The sequence below is a fragment of the Pinus tabuliformis genome, chromosome 9 (assembly GCF_031772625.1).
Source record: "Pinus tabuliformis cultivar Carrire ecotype Pingquan chromosome 9, CPIR1, whole genome shotgun sequence".
Lineage (NCBI taxonomy): Eukaryota > Viridiplantae > Streptophyta > Pinopsida > Pinales > Pinaceae > Pinus > Pinus tabuliformis.
Window position 1 is genome coordinate 1,762,499,694 of NC_142307.1, and position 21,600 is coordinate 1,762,521,293.

The following is a 21,600-nucleotide window of genomic DNA, read 5'->3' on the forward strand; positions in this document are numbered from 1 at the left end:
CTCAAAAAAGGCATTTAAAACAATTAATGTACTTTTGTAAATAGATATGGGCAAGCATTCATTTGGCGACTATTGCCCACATTCCATAACCAGCTGTGCAATTTTGATTACACTCAACAACAACATCATATTAATTAATTTGCTCTGTCATGAATTAAATGTAAAATCATATGTTGAGTTATATATGAATGTAAAAGTAATTTTGTAAGAAGTTAGAGAGTAAGAGGTTAGAGTGAAAGAGAGTGCAAGTCTCTGGCAAGAAAATGGTGGAGCAAATTTTGGTGGGCGTGTGAAAACAACAGTTACAGTATTTTACTATGTGTTATTCCATGTGAAATTTTTGTTTTTACTTGGTGAATGAGCCGCAACCTCATGTGAATGTATTTTCATGTTTTAGAATTCAATACTAAGTTTTTATTGTGTTGCTCCAACCTTATCTTGTTTATCTTTGAGTCTGTGTAATAGCTCCGCGAAATCCAGGTCCACGAAATCCAAGTCTGTGAAATAGCTCTGTAGTGCGCGAAGGTAGCTGTGTGAAATCAGCTCTGTGGTGTGCGAAGCTAGCTGCACGAAAGTAGTTTTGCGAAAATCATAACTCTCTGCCCCTCTGTGAAAATTATATTTCTTAAATATTTCTAACAGAAATCGGATGGCCCACACGAAGGCCTACCGGCTACTCTCCAACCCTAAAGCTAGCACACAAAATTGGTTTTCATTGAGGAAAACCTGGCTCCCTAGACACACGAATACCACCAAATTTGGACACCGAGAATCTAGCCATCGCAAGCACTCATCAACAACACCAGGCCAGCTTAGCAGAAAAGGATTCACAAATACAATCCATGATGGATAAATTCAAAGACAATCCACAAATTAACGAATTCATCAAAGAAGCAGTTAACATCAATTCACTACTAATGCTGCGAGAAGAAATATTCTGCCAGAAAATCTCGCAAATAAATACTTACTGTGAGACCAGTGATAAATTAACAAACCAATTAATTGATATGAGGTTTGAGTGCAAAGAAATCCATAGAAAGGTTTATGAATTTATCACCTAATAAGAATCAAAGGATGGAAGAAAGGCTGACCTACCAAAGTTGGAAGAGTCCCACAAAGATATTCTGTTTACAGATTGGGATTCTCGGCTGAGATAGGTAGAAAGGGCGATAGCGATAGCAGTAGGAACTACAAGCAACATAATATAAGTCGTAAATGAAAACCTTCATGGTGCCAACCTTGTTAAGGAGTGTGTACCAGGGTTTCTACTAAATGTCGAACAACTAGAGAAGTAGTGGAAACAGAGAGCATGGGAAAAGGAAGAGGCAATTAAATAGCTAAACAGAATGAATTGGGAGACATACTAGCAGTTTCTAGTAAAACCACACAACCAGTGGATGACTCTGAGGTTTTTAACAACCTCTACACAAACGATGGTGCTAACATTGATAGATACCATATTTGCTGGGCAGTTAAAATCTACAATTAGCCAATTGCCTAAGCTCAAACCAATGATTGATATTTGTGACCTCAGAGATCAAGTTCAAAGGAGCTAGTCATTAATTTATTTCAGTTTTAGTTTTATACCCATTCTTAGGAAGGTTGTTTGAAACCTCCTTAGTTATTTTTGTAATAATCTATTTTGAGGCATATATTTTAGTATTTAAACCCCTCTCATTCATTTAGAGAAGGGTCCAGAAATTTTATCAAAAACACTTTTCAAGACATTACACTTCTGTACTTTTGAGGAGGTTTTGATGAAATGAATAGAGCAGGATCTATTTTTCTTTAGATATCTAGCATGCTCTAGTACTCTTAGAATGTGTTGGATTGAATGAAATTGGGTCAATATTGCTGAAACACATGAGCAGGACTTATCATATATGGTAATTTTATCGTATGATTATTTTTTATTTATGTATTAATCAATACTCCTTCTTTCAATTGTTTTATGTATGAAAGTCAGAATTATAGTTTTGCATTATTGCACTTTTGTATGATGTTAGCTCTAATTCTGTTTTGAATACATGAACGATTTTCATATGCGACATATTTCTCCCAATTGTTTTGTCTAATTATTTATCCAAAACAATTATCATTAAATGATTTCATTTCTTTTGGTATTTGAATGATCTTTATTACAAATTGCTATAAGACATCATTGTAGATCACATATTGTATTTTATTCTTGGGTATATTTATAGTTAGATAATGTTAGATTAAGATATATGCATGTGTTTAGTAGTTAGATTAGATTACACTTAGCTGAATAATTTCCCGTTACATCCTATATCATCCCATCAACATTATCAAATCAACTCTTTCAGGGAAACTGGTCCCATTATCCCCAGTCGGAGCCACTGTACCAAATAGAAAAGGAGTTGCTCTCAAGGTTCAGACCGGGTGGTTTTCCCCCATGTTGTCGCTGTGATTTTCAAGGCTTCAACTGATTGTTAGGTTCCGTCAGAGGGTTTCTTACTGCATGAGTATGCTTGTGCGAAAATGGAACCTTACCTCATTTTCCATGTCCGAGGATTGCAAGCTTACTTCTCCATCTAGACACCAGGTAATGTGAAGGGTTGTCCCATGAAATATTGGGTTGAAGAGATTTGGAGTCATATAGAGTTATCGGTTTATCGTGCTAGCTTCTTAAGTTTCTCTTCAATTAAATTATTCTCAGACTTATATCTTGTTGAGGCACATATATTTCTAGTCCCTATGTAGAGACGCCCTACGGCTATAGTTTTCTTTTTATTCTGAACATAATTTAGTCATTTCCAATTTAAAGGATTCTGAGCTTGTAACTTCCCATTGTAAAGTAAATCATGTTTAAGTTTATACCAATTGGAAGATGGTGATTTCGCATTTTGAGTTTTATAGTTAGATACAGAGCTCTTTTACTATGAATTTTTGTGCGTTAGATTTTCTAAAGTGACAAGGTTTGTGCATTTATGGAAAGGGCGTCTACCTTTGCACAATTCTATTCTTTACACAGAGGTCTATGGTGTTCATTTGAACTGAATTTCCTTCTTTGTTTTAAGAGAGCACTAGTCGTTTACCCATATTCAATTATTATGGTCTTGAATTTGTTTATATCTTTTATGCCATCTTGTTTCAGTATTTATATCTGCATGAAGTTTTGGGGTTTCTAACCGCATGCCAACATAAATAATACTCATTACTTTACTGTGAATCTCTGATAATTTCGCAGCAGAGTCATTGCTATGTTTTACACAGATGACCCATGCTCATTTGGGGTTTAATTTCTTGGGTTCGAGATTCAATTATTTTCCGAATGACATTTTTTAAAAATAAAGCTTGTTCGTTTTACCTTAATGCTAGTTCCAGTTCTCTCTTTTCCTTAAGAGGCAAATTATTCTCGGTTTCAGTTCAGTATAATTCGGTAGGCTTGATTTTTCCTTAGGGTTTAAATTGATGTTCATTTCTTGCATTTTCTTAGCTAATAAAGAATTAAAAGGGTCATGATCTACATTTTTTTTTCCTGTATTTGGGTTGTCTGTAAGAAGTATTTGTTTATTTCTTTTCCAGAACAGTAACCCTCTCCATTTGAAAGTTTCTAAACCAATTCTGACGAGTTCTAAGAGTTTCTTGCTTACTGGTTTACTGCTTTCTTAAGGAATTATATATTATATAGCCTTAGGAAGTGGATTCTCCTAAAGGATGATTGCTAATCTGATTATAGATCTTACTTTGTTTCTTTAGAATTTCCTTGGTTAGACTAATTTCTATTAGATAGCTAGCATGCTGATTATATACTTTTATTGGTAGTAATTAGGCCTTTACTGAATTAGCACATTTAACCTTTTCCAAACAGAATACATGTCTTTATTTCAATAGTACATTTAACTTTCAGAAAGAAGTAAATACTTATCTGATTTCTGTAGCAATTACTGTCAACTGCTTAGTCCCAGTTCGACTATAATTTGCCGAATTTCCTCCCAACCTTGAGACCAACTTTCTAGCTTGAGTCTCCCCCTGAGTTTTTCCTCACATGCAAGATGTTTCCTTTAAGACTAATGGTCTTAACATGCCACAACTATCTGGTCTTAACCAGACTTAGCTTTATGAACCCGTCTGACATATCAACATGATATTCTCATTTACAGTCCCATCTCTTTCTTTTATCTCAAGTACGTATACCCTCTTGATCTCTTCCTTGAGAATAAATCTTCAAGGAAGTAGTTTGGGAGAGGTAACCACCTACCCTAACTACTTGACATGTGAGAATTACATGATTGTCATCATCAAGACATTCACTTCATGCATAACTTAATCAAAATAATAAATATACAAACTTATAATAATAATATCCACTTTGTTTAACTGCAGTAATTAAATATTTACAATTACTGGGGACATCACATCTTCCCCCCCTAAGATTAAACATCATCCCGATGTTTTTATGCTACAACTAGATTTGGAAAAGCCTCCCTCATAACCTGTTCATCCTCCCAGGTGGCCTCCTCTGGCCGAAAGTGCTGCCATTGCACTTTAACTTGGGTGATAACTGATCTCATTAGCATTACTTCTCTCTAATTGAGTATACCCAGGGGTTCGACCAAAAACTTGCCTTTCGGTTAAACCTACACATAGTATGAAAAAAGATTATTCAACCCTTTCCTTTGGTAGTCTACGCTTGCAATTATTTATAATACACTATGTCCCTTATGAATAATTTAATTACCTGTATATCCTACCAATTGTATATATATATGTATATATCTATATATATATATATATATATATATATATATATAACACAGAAACATGAAAAACATTATGCACATGTATGTGGCTGGACAAAGCAAGCTGATAAGCCATAGGTCCAATTTGGGTCAGGATTTGGAAAGGACCACAAAATCGGGGTGCTAATTTAGCACACCCACCCCAATGCAGGGTACTCTTCTTGGCTCATACATGAATGTAAACATGATCTCCAACTTGAAACTCCCGAAAACTTCTCTTTTGGTCAACAAAATTTTTCTATCGGTCTTGAGCGGTCCTTAAATCTGAGCGCACTTTTCTAACCATATCTTCCACATCTTTTAACTTGTCAGGACCCAGCATTAATTTATCATCCGGGCCACCCCAACTCAAGGTTTTCCTGCACCTTCGTCCATATAATACTTCAAACAGACTCATTTGCAAGGATATATGGTAATTTTTTTTGTAAGAAAACTCTACTAAATGTATATAATCCTCCCATTTAGATGGTTGTTGTATTACATAATTTCGCAACATATCTTCCACTATTTGATTCACTCGCTTAGTCTGCCCATCCATCTGAGGGTGATAGGTAGTGCTAAAATGTAGTTGTGTGCCTAAACCTCCAAATAAGGCTTTCCAAAAAGCCGATGTAAATTTTACATCACGGTCGAAAATTATAACCCTCAGTATTCCGTGTAGTCTAAAAATATTTTTCATGAATATGTTAGCAATTTGAACGGCCTTAAAAGTGGACGATACTAGTATGAAGTGAGCATACTTGCTCAACTTATTTATTACCACCATTATTGAGTCATTCTGCTTTTTAGACTTAGGTAGTTTTGTAATAAAATCAATGGAAATAGTTTCCCATATCCATTCCGAAATAGTAAATGGCTGGAGTAGTCCAGCTGGGTGCTGGTGTTCTGCTTTCACTTGTTGACACTCCAAATAGTGAGAAAAATATTTAGGCACTTCTTTCTTCATACCGAGCCATAAATATTCATTTCTGAGTATAGCGATTAATTTATGATATTCGGGATGACCTACACAAGGAATTTAGTGGGACATCGAAACAGTCTCTACACTTAGCAATGGAAGGAAGGGAACATGGAGATGGAACAGATTAATGGGGAGGGAAAGGCAGTCCATGGTGAATTATAAACAGGAAACTGAAATCTGAGGAAACCAAACTAAGCAACTATTGTTGCGGGGATTTAAACGCTGAAGGAAATCAGAAATGCCCTGGGAAAACTCCACTTCTGTAGCGTAAAAATGCAAACTAGGCACATAATTACATATGCCCACATGTGCGTAGATATGGATTTAACAAAGGCTTCCCGACATAAATCAAACTAGTTATGAAAAAGTTTCTTTCTAATGTAGGGATTGTTTCAAAATAGGACACTTGCTATCCATTAGAATTTTTTCCATTCTGGGCTTGGTCGCAAATCCATTTAGGCTGATTACCCCAGTTGCAGGCATACTAGGTTATGAACTCATTAGTCTGAACTTAATTCTTTTTCATAGTGAACAACACATTCCACCTAGTTAGGAAGTAGACACGTTGGGCATGCAGGAGAGATGAGTAGTAAGGTCGTAGGCCCTATTCCCACGTAGGCAGACAAGTGGTAAAATTATGGGCACACATGGTTATATCTGTTGAATTATATTTAATTTAATTACTGATTTTTTTTTGTATGTGACATTTTTGCATGTCTTACAGGTGTCTTATAGTTTCTTTTGCAAAAGTTGTATCTTTACTTCTATGTATTTACCTCTTTTGAGTGCGGCGTCTTACATGTTTCTTTTGCAAAAGATTTGTCTTTACCTCTTTTTAGTGTGGCCTTTTAGGTGGTTTGAGGAGTATATTATTTATACATTATATTTTCAGAGCAACAAACTGTTATAGCCTTTAAGGTTGAGCTTTGTTTGATAAGTATGTGCCAGTTGGTTTTCGTGACATTTCTTGGGCTTAAACAATCTTGGGGTTGAACATTGTTTAGCATGTGTTGTTCATATGCCATTATATGATAACAATGCCATATCTATGTTTCTATCCCTTGCATGAATAAATCCCATCATGACTTTAATTTTTTTAATCTAAAGATCTATTTACTATAACTTGCCACCACTGGTTGTTGACAGTAGGCTAAAGAATAAGTAAAAACAGAAACGAAGCCAACAAAGATTGAATGCAGTTTTAGTCTCTTAACTGTTAGATTTTTATAATCACCCCTTATCTCAGTTAGTTAATGAAATATGAAAATAACTTGATTACAAGTTTCAGAATAACTTCACTTATATCCATCATAATATTCTGGAACTTGCAATTTGCATTTAAAAAAACACTCAAGAATTCTACATTCTTAGTGTCCACATCAATAAACTCTCAATGCTCCATGGTGATTCCATAAATCTAGAGCCATAGATGCAACCAAATATTGGCTTCCCTTGGAAGGATTTGTTGGGAAATTAAACCATGCTATAGAAACAAACCCATCACAAACAACTTAACTCACATGTTTTGAGCTCCACCAGCAACATTTATTTCAAAGCCAACCCAGACAGTGCCTGCTCACCCATTTGATCACAACCCATTCTCATCCTGCTCTGATATTTCAGTGTGCTCGCGTGCTCACAGCCCATTGTCAAACAACTCAATTGAGTCGTTAGAAAGCACAATTAGTGTATTGCTTCTGCAGGTGTTCTAACTTCTAACATTACTTATCTCCAATCCTTTAAGATAATTGAAAATTCATATGCTAATACTAAGAATGGCTGAAAGAAGATTTTCATGTCCTTGTTGTCAACAAAGTTGTCCATCTAAGGTGTGTAAAACACCTCAATATCATTATATATTGTCTTTTTTCTCAACATCTCTGCTTCTTTATGAGCAATATGTATATTGCCTTTGGGTGTCAGCAAAAAACTCAATTTTTTAGCTTCTCTGTCAATGGGTTAAATATCTAGGAAGGGGATGATATTCGACACTACACACAATAATCCATACGAAGGGCTTGATATCTAACACTACACACAATATAGTCAACTACAATTTCAACAAGTGAAATAGTTAGCGAGTTTGTTGGTTCCCTTGACAGTGAAGTTGTTGTTTTACAGATTGTGACACAACACTCCCAGGTTTGCAGGTTTTGACATTGACCGAGGCCTTAACATTGACCAAGGTTCTTGTTAGTATTATCTTTAATATCTAGGTTTCTCTCGGGAACGCAAGTTCGCAGGTTTGTGTTGCTATGCTTGTCTCATTATCCAAGTCAACTCGTGGTCGAGGATTTTTTTTTCAAAGGATGAAATGGCCCTTCATATGGAATCGTACCATGATTTCCTACATAAGGTTCCAACTCACCATTTCCAATATATGGAACCATTTCTAGACCTTGATTAATGTTGTCCTGATGTTTTTCATCAATTTGAAGATCTTTAAGTCTTTGTACCTTGAGGGAAATGTGGTTTTGTTTCTTTTAGGTTTCCTATTTTCTATTGTGAGTTGTCATATTGATGTACCACATTCCCCAGTTTAGGTACTCTTTATATTCTCCTCGCCAACTCCTCCCTAATACGTAGGAGATAGTTGGGATTATCACAGAGGATATTTATTGGAAATATATCTTGTTCACTTGAATTTCTAATGCAGGAGCATCTGACCACACTGAATCAAAAGTCAAAGTTAAAGCTGTGAAAGGGGAAATGTGGACAATCATTGGAAACACGGGCAAATTCGGTTTAGAAAATTTGATGGAATTGATACATCTCTAGAAGACTTAATTTAATGTAATTATCTTCCATGTATGTGAATAGAGAGATTTATGTGATTTTTGAGAGGAAATCGTGGATCTGAGATGATCCACACTTATGTAATTTCCTATATAAAGAGAGTTGGTATTGTGAGATAAAGAGAGCATAGACAGAGAGTGAGAATACAATGTAGTCGAAGGAGAATTTGCGCCTAAGGCTGAAATGCCTTAGATTGTAATCTAGTTCTGTATATATATAATGGAAATATTGTGTGAATTTCATGTGTCTGTGTTGTGAGTTTGTTGATCGACCATCGATCACTATAAGGATCGATGGAGAAACAATGTTATACGATATCATAGACTGAGTGCTATATGGAGTATGTGAGTGCTTTAACGAGTATGGAAGAGATAAACTGTGTTTAAAGCGAATTCCACCAATACGCAGTGGAGCAACGGTGTAGGTAGAAAAGAATGTGAACCATCGGATCGTATAGATCGACGGACAATAATGGCGGAAGGTGAGGAATTGTCAGAAGTTGATTTGGATTGTTAGATCAACAGATCCATTAGATCGATGGTTATCGCGTGGCTAAAATGCGTGAGTGTTAATGCGCGAGAAAAGAAGTTTCATAACAGGAAATGGTTTATCGCACATGCTCTAAGTGGTAAGTGGTAATTCGGGGTTGTCACCCAATTCCATTTATCAATCGACACATAGCATGCCCCAGGAGAGAGGAAATCGCTTTATCGAGCGGGTAATCCTCGTGCAAGTGGCTCATGCAATATGGCTATTAACCATTGGATCGGAGATAATTGATTGAACGGTGGAGATTGAGCAGACTATTTGGTGATTAGGCTAAGCGTAAACCATCTGATTGGGTAGCAGATTAATGATGGAGATTGAAGCCGATAAGGCTTGGGAAAGAGCGGACCCGGAGAATTATGATCGGGAGTTTGATTTCTTTTGAAGTTCGGTCTTCGGTGTCTAGAGTGGGACCGACGTTCATTGTCGGGTTTCCATGCATTTCTGTTGTTTGTTAATTTTTGTGTTTTAGGGGAAGTACACCATCCAAGCACTTCTGATTTGTATAGGTGGGCCATAACCCATAGGTTCATGTAAGGATATTATGAAATAAAAGGGAATTTGCCTCACCATAGTTTTCCTTTTCATCAAAGTGGTATCAGAGCAGGGAGAGGTTTCCTGCGAGAAGAAAGAAAATTTTGTGTGTGAAAGAAGGAGGTACAATTATGTTAAAGACTGGTGAGTTTTTGGTCTTTAGAAGAAGGTGGGAAGATTGCAACAACCTAGAGCATGAAGTGCTCCAATGGTTCACAGAAGATAGAACCAGAGAGATGTTGAAATACTAAGCTAGGAGAGAAGCTTGGTGGGGTATCGTATAGTAGAGAAGACTGTTATTGCAGAGGGTTTTTTGCAACTCACAGAAAGATCATGAAGGCAGTTCCACTGAGTAGGTGGGTAGAATTGCTAAGGGATGAAGGAGAATCATATGACCAAGAGGTCATAAATTTTTGTACCTTGAGAGTCCTATGTAGGAGCATCTAACGACGCTGAATCAAAAGTTAAAGTTAAAGCTGTGAAAGGGGAAACTTGGACAATCATTGGAAACCAGGGAAAATTCGGTTTAAACATAGAAAATTTGATTGAATTGATAAGTCTCGAGAAGACTTAATTTAATGTAATTATCTACCATGTATGAATATAGACAGATTTAGGCGATTTGTGAGAGGAAATCGTGGATCTGAGATGATCCACGCTTATGTAATTTCCTATATAAAGAGAGTCTGTATTGTGAGATAAAGAGAGCATAGACGAAGATTGAGAATACAATGTAGTCGAAGGCGAATTCGGGCCTAAGGTTGAAACACCTTAGATTGTAATCTAGTTCTTATATGGAAATATTGTGTGAATTTCGTGTGTCTGTGTTTACAGATATTGTGAGTTAAATTCCATGTTATGAGTTTGTTGATCGACCATCGATCACTATAAGGATCAATGGCGATCCAATGTTATATGATATCATAGAATGAGTGTTGAATGGAGTATGTGAGTGCTTTGACGAGTATGACAGAGATAGACTGTGTTTAAAGCGAATTCCACCAATACGCAGTGGATCAACGACATCGGTAGAAAAGAATGGGAATCTTCGGATTGTAAAGATCGACAAACAGTAATGGCGGAAGGTGAGGAATCGTCGGAAGTTGATCTGGATTGTCAGATCAACAGATCCGTTAGATCGATGGTTATCACGTGGGTAAAATGCGTGAGCGTTAATGCACAAGAAAAGTAGTTTCATAACAGGAAATGGTTTATCACGTGGGCTCTAAGTGGTAAGTGGTAATTCGAGGTGGTCACCCGATTCCATTTATCAGTCGACATGTAGCAAACCAAAGGAGAGAGGAACTGCTTTATTGGGCGGGTAATCCTCGTGTAATTGACTCATGCGATATGGCTATTAATCGTTGGATCGGAGATAGTTGATTGAACGGTGAAGATCGAGTAGATTGTTTGGTGATCAGAATAAGTGTAAACCGCTGGATTGGGTAGCAAATTAATGACGGAGATTGAAGCCGTTAAGGCTTGGGAAAGAGTGGACACAACAAATTATGATCGGGAGTTTTATTTCTTTTGAGGTCCGGTCTTCAGCGTCTAGAGTGGGACCGACATTCATTGTCGGGTTTCCATACATTTCTATTTTTTGTTAATTTCCGGGTTTTAGGGGAAGTACGCCATTAAAACACTTCCTATTTGTATAGGTGGGCCATAACCCATAGGTTCACGTAAGGATATTATGAAATAAAAGGGAAATTTCCTCACCACAGTTTTCCTTTTCATCAATTTCCCCTCCCAAGGGGGTTGCAGCCTAGGATGTCATTTTATGCACTCTCCAACAATTTTGTATTTCTATATAGATGATACAACAAAGAATATAGCTTGTGTACATTGTGGAAATCTCCTTTCTACTTGCATGCTTTCTCTCCTTTTCAAGTTTCATTTCTTGTATGTATTTCTATTGTTGGTGTGTTGATACCATCCTTGAAGTTAATATGGAATGCAGGAAAATTGTTACATTTATTCTCATGATAATCATCCTTGTCTTGTTCAATCAACTACTTTTCTTAGTTTGTTGTCTAGCATAAATAATTCTAATCTAGTGTCATTTATGGACATTAATATTATATATTTTTTATATTTTGTCAACTTGTATCGTAAGCCGCTTTTTTAATCGTAATATGGCCATAAAAAACTTGAAACATCCATAATGTTATGAAGATTTCTTTCTTTCTTCTTTTCAATTTCCTTGAATGGCCCAGGCGCATTTCTCATCTTGATATGAACATAGAAACATAAAACATAAGCACCTTATATGAAAACGAAGATCACTAAATTTTGAAGAGGTCAAAATAATTTGATCATTGAGTAGGACTACATTAGATTCTGAAAGTAGCGCATTTTTTGGTTTGTTAGATGTACTGAGCAAAAAGAAATTTGAATGTGCACATGCCTTCAAGGAATATTGTGTACCTTGTATCTGTGGTGGGAATAAGTTGCTTCACTTGCATATATTTGTTATTTTATAGTTACAAGGTTTCCAACAACATACCATCATCTTGATTATATCAGACTTACCAAAAAACCATCATCTTGATAGTTACAGAATTGCCAACATACCATCATCCATCAATCATGAAGGAACATAGTTCAAATTTAGAGTAGACAACAATTGTAGAAGTGGAAGGTGAATTTATATAATTTTATTCAGTTAGATCCTAAAATTTATGAAATTGCAAATTTTCATGTACATGATTTATCATAATATCTCTGTCAATTCCAAGCAATAACAAACTTCGATGTTCAATCGATTGTGCTAGTGAAATAGGAAAGGAACCAATTATTTTAACTATCATAACTAGAGATGAATGTTGAATGCATTACAGGTATGTCCTAGAAAACAAGAGTTGGATCGATGCATTACAAATATGTCCTAGAAAACAAGAGTTGGATCGATGCATTACAAATATGTCCTAGAAAACAAGCATTGGTCTGCAGTTATTTCTGACTGCTGCTTCATTGCTGTTGACATTTGCGTAGCTCCCGAAACTACAATCCTCTTTGTTGCAAATATATATGTAATTCATCATTGTTTGAAAGATGATAGACGATTGAGAGAATAACTCTCCACTTGAAAACCCTTAAAATCTGCACATCTCATTTATGCATACTAAATTTACAAAGTATATTTATACATATCAATATAATTAATATTGAAACAAAACATACAAAATTATGAATTTCTTTTTACTTTATTTATTACTAAATTATATAGCCTAAAAATATAAAGGCTTCATGAGATGCTTTAGCACTAGAAAAAATCGCTTAGAGTTGGTTCTCCTCACATTGCTAGTTTCAAGTTCATCACCTCTTCCAGGTCTAGCTGACTCCTTTCATAAAAGGAATCATAAACATAATTCTTGAAGCCAACCCAATGTACATTCTGAGGTAGAGGATGCATTTTCTGCATGTGTGCACCCCAATAGGAACATGACATACCACAATAACTGCTATTATATCCACTTAATGGTTAACATGTTACAATGGTTGTATTTGTTTGATCTCCTACTCTAAACTCAAAATATGCATTTGTGGAAACTTTACATGAAGAGTCACTAGTTAGGCTTGCAAGCTTCCTTGTTTGCCTCTTCTTTCTCCTCTGCTTTGTCAACTTATCAGGAGGATCATTGGTAGGAAATGATTGTGATGTTATGGATTTTTTCTACTAGAGTATTTATGCACATTCTTTAGTAACAAGCTAATCTCTTTTTTGGGCAAGTGTTTTTACATTCTCTCTTGCAGACTTCTGTCTCACATCAATCTTACAAATAACTCAGTTTTTATTAGGAAAACTCATTTTAGTTAAATCTATCCTTGAGGACATGCTTGGTTATGTCTAAAAAGGAAAGATGAAAGGATATATAGAATAAATTTTTAGTTTCTTTGGTCTAGGAGTGGGCATAAAATCAAGCCTTAATTTCCTTGAATGAAAATACATTGCAACTCCCAAAGTTCAATTAATCATGCAAACATTATTTGAGCCCTGCTAGAGTTTTATAAGAGTGTTAAGTTTTAAAGACACAAGGCTATTTTTTATAGGGTATGGATCCCTCTTCCTTTCAAGCACAATCCTTCGAAGATTTCCTAAGGTAAGAGCTATGACAATTGACCTCCAAAATTCTCTCACGGCCAACTTTCTTTTTAGAGCATGCAGAAAACACTCTGGAATTAGAGGCCATCAATTTCAATTCCAATATTTTCTGCATATCATATCTTTCATCCTCTCAGTAAACTCCTTTCTCCAAAGATTTATGTCACTTTCTTACCTTCATTATTTTCTAACTAATTATGTATTATTTATAATTTATAGCTATCTGATTAGTTACCATTTATATCCTTATTTATTTAGCATTACAATAGAAACAATTTAAGTTGTTCTTTTGGCTATAATGCTAACTCTATTACATTGTTGGTTTGTATATACATTTATGTTGTTTTTAATTGGAATGAGGATATATTATTTATATTAATTATTGATTTAATTTATTAAATGAATTTATAAATTTAATAATATGATATTATATTTAAATTTTTTAATTTATAATTTTAAAATATTGTAATTATTTATCTTATTTTGTTATAAATAATTTTTTTTTTAATATTTATTAAATAATTTTATTCAATTATATTTATATATTTTATTTTATTAAAAATGAAATTTCATATAAAATTTTGATATTATTGTTTATAACTATATACAAAATTTTAATATTCACTAAATAAATAATTGTCATTATAAATATTTATATGCAAAAAAAAAATATTACAATGCTCAAATCATATCGGTAAAAAGGAAAATCAAGTTACAATTTTTGTATTATATCGATTTTTTAGAAAACCAAAAGAAAAAAATTTAAAGAAATTAAATTTAATTAGTATTTAATTTGTAGTTAATGGGTGGTAACACAATTGGAAAAAAGCATGTTGGCAAACCCTTGCCTATCCAAGTAATCGAAAGTTCAATTCCCGATCATGCCTCACCAGTCATAGTAACATGTTGGAAAACCCTTGTGTATCCGAGTAATCACAAGTTCAATCCCCCTGGTCATGCCTCACCAGTCAGAGTAATTTAAAGACCGTAGATAACATTCCCCATGGTCATGCCTCACTAGTCAGAGTAATTTGAAGACTGTAGTTAACCTTTAATGTAAAGCAACATGAATGTGCATAAAAAAGTCAAAATCCTTAATTTTCTTCTGTGGATGTCATATGAAGAAACACTTTGCATCTCTTAAACACTCTCTTTCTAAGTTGAGGACATTGACACAAGATTTAAATTAATGGGCTTCATTTTCTAGCCAACCAATTATATTAAAATTGATTGCCTTTGTCTTATAGGAAAGATTGAAAGGAAATTCATGTTTGGTGCAACATATGGTTGGTTGTCTCATGTATTTGGGTATTAGTGAATGTGGTTCTTGAAGCCTCCCCTATCCACCCAAATATGTCTTCGAAAATATCCATCGAGTATCCTTTCATTTTCTTTGGACTAGATATGAGGATAAAAGACCAGTAGATATAGCCTCATGGATATGAATGGATATCCACAAAGACTTAGTGGGATGAGGAATAAAAAATACTTTGAACTTATTAGAAGCTCTAGCCACTGAATATATATTGATACTAATACAAGGGGGTGGGCACGGATCACAAAGAAAAATTATACTCTTCATGATTTTATAGTGGATCAAATCGGAGAATTAACACACAAAATGGTTCCACTAATTTGAAGGTCATCATTCAGTCCCCCTTATAGGTAGATGGTGGATGTGGTGCATTAACAATGGTGCATATGGATCAAGTGTCAAAATAATAATCTCCTACATACTCATCTTATTACGAAACTCAATAGGATATTCTTCTTCTTCCTAATTTCTTCTATGTTTAACATGGAGTGAGTATATCTATATATAAAGAGCTCATATTAAAATATCTTGTTAAATGGGATGTTGAAATTTGCATACATGTATTCAATTAAAAATTAAAATATTTCAATATAAACACATCGTCTCTATTTTTTTTATATTTATATAAAATAATTGAAAATAAATTATTTTAATGATATGATATTTAACATGTAGAATTTTTTCCATATTTAAAATGTAATTGAGACATATCTATCTATATATATATATAAATATATATAAAATTTTAAATGAAAGCACGAAACCCTAGAGTACTTTCTAACATTTTGTAAACTAGTTGTCTTTAGTGCCACTTGCAATTTTTTGGAAGCTTTTCCAGGTGGGATTTTTTGGTCTAATTTCTCTAAAATATGGCAGGAATTTATGGAAATCACAATTTTGATGGTTAACCCCTGCAAAATTGAAGTGCCCTAGGGTTTTTCAGGGTGCTGAATCCATATATACATATATAGTGTCAAAAAACCAGTTTAAATAACATAAATTAAGATTTCACCTCAATTTTTTCTTTCGGGTCCAAAAAGTCTCACTAAATACAACTCCTTTTGTAAATGGTAAATTGGGCAAACCATAGGCCTTGATTACCATGCCTAGTCCCAAGGGAATCTATGACGCATAACATGAATTTTTATTTCTTCTTTTAAATCACAATTTAAAAAATTCTATCATTTAATTATATAATAAATCTCTCTTTTATTTTTCTTTTTCTTTTTCTATGTGGTTCATGGTCCAAAAAGATTAGTGACAATTAGGTTCACAAAATATTGTTTTAGGAAAATCCACCTCAAGAGATCACTTCCCATTAATTCTAACACAAAACCTGACATGAAAAAAATTGATATACATGTGAAAAAATCACTTCCTAAATCTAACAAAAAAATCTCTAAAAAAGTCGAACTCATAACCTCTTCATCTAACTATAAAATTATATAATAAATTTTAACCTAAAAGTAAAATTTTTAAATATTAAAAAATAAAATCAAACGCTACACGAATAAAAAAGCTGAAACACCATAAAAATATAATATTTTTATTGATAAAAAACAAATAAATTACTCGCCATTTACTTGAATAACCTACATGTTTGTGAATATATAAAGTCGAATACCCTGTGAAAACAAATAAAAAATTCCTCTCACAAATGAAATGGCAAAGTGATTTTCTCACGCACAAGGACAAAACGATGGGGTACTCACCCAACTTCCTCTTATCATTACCTCCATTTTGATACTATTGAATGGAGTCGTTTACCAACGCGGAGGAATTGATCGGATGACTAAAAGTGGTCAAAATTCGCTTAAAAAAATTTCAAAATTTTTTGTAGAGGCAATGTTTGAATCGTGTTTTTTATAATGGAAATGGATTCAGCACCATCAAAAACGTCTAACACATCTAAAATTTTGAAGTTTAACAACTATAACTTAGATTTGCAAATCGGATTTTCCTTAAATATACTTGAAATTTCAATAACTTTCCGAGCAACTCCTCCTCCTCATTAAATTACGGCCTATTGAACACATCATCTTCACTTCTTATCATGTTATTTATGGAGCGAAAATAATAATATATAATTTGGTTCAATAAGTAATCGATTTGACTAAGCATAATTGTTTTATAAAACAAAATTCAATTAAAACACCTCATAAATTAAGACATTAAAATATTTTAAATTAAACGGTAATGTTTCCATTTTTACCATATTAAGTTTTAGCATATTAATTTATTTAGAATTGAATAATAACAATAATTTTTTTTAATAAGAGTAATAATAATCAATTAGGTAATTATGTATCGAGAATTTAGATTTTATTTATTTATGCAAGTAAATCATTGAGTATATATTGAAAGTGATTTAATGATAATTAAAAAAGAAAAGAAAAAAGATTTGATTTTCTAAAATTGTATCATAATGTATTTGAAATGAATATTGAAATATTTTGATATTATAAATTTTTTAAATATTATATGATAATTTTATATAAGTATCTTAGTTATATTAAGGTATAAATATAGAATAAGTAATTTTTTATATAGAAAGTTGATGCAAAAATATTTTATTAAAATTTAAAAATAGAATAATTTAATTTAAACTAAAATTAAATTAGATTATTTATAAATATAATAAAATAATATTTATAGATTTATGCTAGATATTTTAAAAATATGTATCTTCTATTAAAAATGGTTAATTTTTTTTAAATAATATTTATTTGACAATGTTTTTTTATACAAAATAAAACATCAAAATGTTTATTTTTTTTCTTTTTTTCATTGGGATTTTCATTTTAAATTCTATATTAGTATAAATATCATTAATATTATTTTTTTTTTTCATTTTTTTTTTTTTTTTTCATTTTAAATTTTATATTAGTATGAATATTATTAATATTAATTTTTTTAAAATAAAAGATAAGTGTATCTATTTTGTTAGTGGTATTTTTCTCAATAGTACCATCCGGTTATATAGAATAAAAATAAATAAAATATTAAGAAAAGAAGCGTAATTTATGAAAATGATGTAGGGAAGGTTCTTTATTCTATAAATAAAGAATCTATACAACAATTAGTTTGACAATAATTAGTCTTGAGGATGAACTACATTAGTTGATTTGAAACCTCTACCAAATTCTATTGATATATTTATATAGAATAAAAATCAATAACATAAAATAAGAAGAAAAGAAGTGTAATTTATGAAAAGGGTGAGAGACAATTCTTCATTCTACAAATAGTCTCAACAACAATTAGTCTTGAAAAAAAGCCACATTACTTAGTTAAAAGCCTCAACCAAATCCTAATAATGTGATTAATATATAATCCTAATAATGTGATTAATCCCAAATACATTCTCATTTGCAATATAAATCACAAAAATCTAAAATCTAACAATTTAATATTTAAAATAATCATAATCTCAAAATTTAAATTATTATTATTAACATTATGATTATTAATTCTTTATAAACAATTTGCTTAAAATAAAATACCATATTTATTTCAAACAAATTTAAAAATCTTATATTCTCACACTTTATCACATCTACAATTCCACATAAATATATATATAGAATTATTCACAATATACGATCTCACACTTTATGTAGGCCCGACATAAATATATCCTACTTCTCCAATCATAAAAATCTCACACTGCATACATTCCCACATTAAATCAAAAACATAAGCCACCCTTCTATTATAAAATCTATAACATAACAAGAACAACATAGGCAATTATGGACCAGGTGTGACAAGTCCCATACTTTCTTTGTTGTTTCCACTTCCTTGTGAGACCACCAACACTTTAATTATTCATTATATCCATCCACGTGAGGCAACACAACCAGATTGTGATGCAGTTTTTGCATTTCTGGAACAAAAGACTCGAAACTACTATAAGAAGATCCTTCTTTGTCCACACTTATTTTAGCAACTTTACTCAGCGCTTCCGCTCTGGCTCTCATGCTCTTTCCTTCTTCCTCGGCCACAAGCGTGGTGACAGCTCTTCGCACTTCCCCTTCATCTGGAATTCCGCTCACATCCAAACATATCTGTATGCCTATCCCCAGACGTTCGACCAGGAGCTTAGAGTTAAAGGGCTGTTCTGCAAACATGGGCCACGTGACCATGGGGACTCCCACGCTGATGCTCTCCAGCGTAGAATTCCACCCGCAGTGGCTCAAGAAAGCGCCCACTGAAGGATGCGAAAGAATCAAGAGCTGAGGCGCCCATCCCCATATGATCAGCCCCCTCTCTCTCGTCCTCTCTTCGAATCCCTCCGCCAGCCCCACCTCCGTCTCTTTGGAGCCTTTCACATCCGTGTGAGAAGGACATCTGATGGCCCACACAAAGGCCTGCCCGCTACTCTCCAACCCCGAAGCCAGCGCACCGATTTGGTTTTCATTCAGGAAAAACTGGCTCCCTAGACACACGAATACCACCGAATTCGGACGCCGGGAATCTAGCCACCGCAAGCACTCATCCTCGTCGATATCCGCCGCCTTGCCGCGGCTTCGAATTTTCCGGCGATCTATCCCCGTCTGGCCTATGGCAGCGGGAGGAAGCAGGGGACCAATGTTCCACACAGGATTCCCGGTGAGGCTCCCAATGTAATCGATCGCCCGGGATTCCAACTCGTAAAACGTATTAATAATTATGCCCAGCCCCTCCAAGCTCCCGTTAAGCTCTTCCCGAAGAAAGTTCCAGAGCGGATGAGATACCGGATCACGCCACGATACCGTCAAGTCGGACCTGCGGAGCTTAAGCCCAAAGATGAGCTCCGATACATCAAAGAACTCGTCGTCGTCGTACGACGTTCGGTTAAAGACGGAGTGCATGAGAGACAACGCGAACGCCCCGCAGGTGTAGAAAGCCACGCTGGGGATCCCGAGGTTGGCACCCGCACGGCGAGCCCATCCCGTTGTCATGTCCACGATGATGCAGCTTACCGGAGAAGAACCAACCATTTGTTGATCCAACCATTCTTGAAACGCGGCCGCCAGCTTGTGCGAGGAAGCAAAGAGCAACGGGACGACGTGCATGGGGACGTTGTCTGTGCTGTCGGTTCCTGGGGGCACCCCCTCGATAGGAGGCAAGGGAATAGGTACCAGCCGTATGTCGAGATTCGAACCCTCGACCTCCGCCTGGAGACGTTTCGCATTCCCCGGGGTGGTGATAAACGAAACTGTGAAGCCGCCGCGAGAGGCGAGAAGCTTGGCTAGCTGAAGGAATGGAATGAGATGGCCCTGAGCCAAGGACGGGACGGCCACTAGATGGGGCTTTCTTTCTGCCATGATCGGTGAACAAGCAACCTTCACAAATGGATGAACACAGTACTATTACTTGAAGAAAACTAGATGGGAGTTTCTATACATATATATAAACAAAAATTTAGAAGCAGCATATAAAATTTAGAAGCAGCATATATCCCTTTTTTTAGAGTGCAAAAATACAATGTACCTGCCAAAAAGAGAATAAATGACACATACCCACCCGCCAGAAATACTACCTATTCTTCTTCATTCATGGACTGGTTGGTCGACTTTCGTTTCTGCACCCCTCATAACTTTCTCTGAGATTTGAGTTTTTCAAGATGGCATCCACATGTTATTGAGTTCAGCGCTCTTTCTACCATCTCATTATTGCGTTTCACCCCATGCAGTTTTCAACGTTTTCCACACGCTATTTCAACTTTACGGTGGCCTTTAGGTAAGTGCTCTCTTCCGCTGTCGTTGTTGCGTGCAGCAAGCCACACGCTATTTCAACTTTACAGGGGGCAGCCTTGATATTGAAGAGTAAGGTTAGATATGCAGCAATCTCCGAATTAATATCCTTCATAAAAAAGGATGATTTGTCCTCTTTAATACAAAGCCCCGTGGCTTTCTGAAATTTCCCCAATATCGAGTGAAGACAATCCCACGAGGCATGACACAGCATTGCAGACAACAAAATGTCGTCAACAAAAAGATTGTCAGAAAAAGATATATCTCTACTGATAACCAGAGGATTGCAAACCTTATCTCTAATGGCTCTTTTAATATGGAGACTGAGAGAGTCCATGACTAAAATGAAAAGGAGAGGGGACAGACAAAAGCTCTGCCGCAGGCCTCTAGCGGCAGGGAAGAAGGTGGAAGGAATACCATTTACGAGAACAGCGTAATTCACATCAATTACGCATGCCATGATTCAATTTAAGCAGTTGTTATTAACACCAATTTTGATGAGAAGCATCTAAGGAGCCCCCAATCTATGTAATCATAAGCTTTCTTGAGATCAATTTTTAAAAAAGCAGCCTCCACTTGCTTTCTTGAGATCAATTTTTAAAAAAGCAGCCTCCACTTTCCTTATATGCATGGAATGAAGGCATTCCTGAGTTATGGCGACGGCCTCTAAAATGTTTATGTCCTTAAGGAAGCCATGTTGTTCAGAAGTAATATGGACGGAGAGCATATTCCACATCCTTTCTACAATGAGTTTGGAGATAATCTTATAAAGGGTATTACAGAGAGAGATGGGTCTGAAATCCATGAAGGTAAGGGAGGGCTTCTTTTTAGGAATTAAT

At 34.8% G+C, this 21,600-nt stretch overlaps 2 protein-coding genes across 2 annotated transcripts; both read right to left on the reverse strand.

The window, feature by feature from the left end:
* Positions 1 to 18,645: 18,645 nt before the first annotated feature.
* On the reverse strand, positions 18,646 to 20,684 carry LOC149155821 (scopoletin glucosyltransferase-like). Its single transcript, XM_089441222.1, has 2 exons — positions 20,548 to 20,684; positions 18,646 to 20,350 (listed from the first exon to the last, which is right to left on the reverse strand). Exon 2 carries the CDS (start codon positions 20,330 to 20,332, stop codon positions 18,848 to 18,850), a length of 1,485 nt encoding a protein of 494 aa, XP_089297348.1. The 5' UTR covers positions 20,333 to 20,350; positions 20,548 to 20,684; the 3' UTR covers positions 18,646 to 18,847.
* A 36-nt stretch (positions 20,685 to 20,720) lies between these two features.
* LOC149155822 (uncharacterized) lies at positions 20,721 to 21,221 on the reverse strand. The gene has a single exon (XM_089444538.1). It carries the CDS (start codon positions 21,219 to 21,221, stop codon positions 20,721 to 20,723), a length of 501 nt encoding a protein of 166 aa, XP_089300664.1.
* Between the last annotated feature and the right edge of the window lie 379 nt (positions 21,222 to 21,600).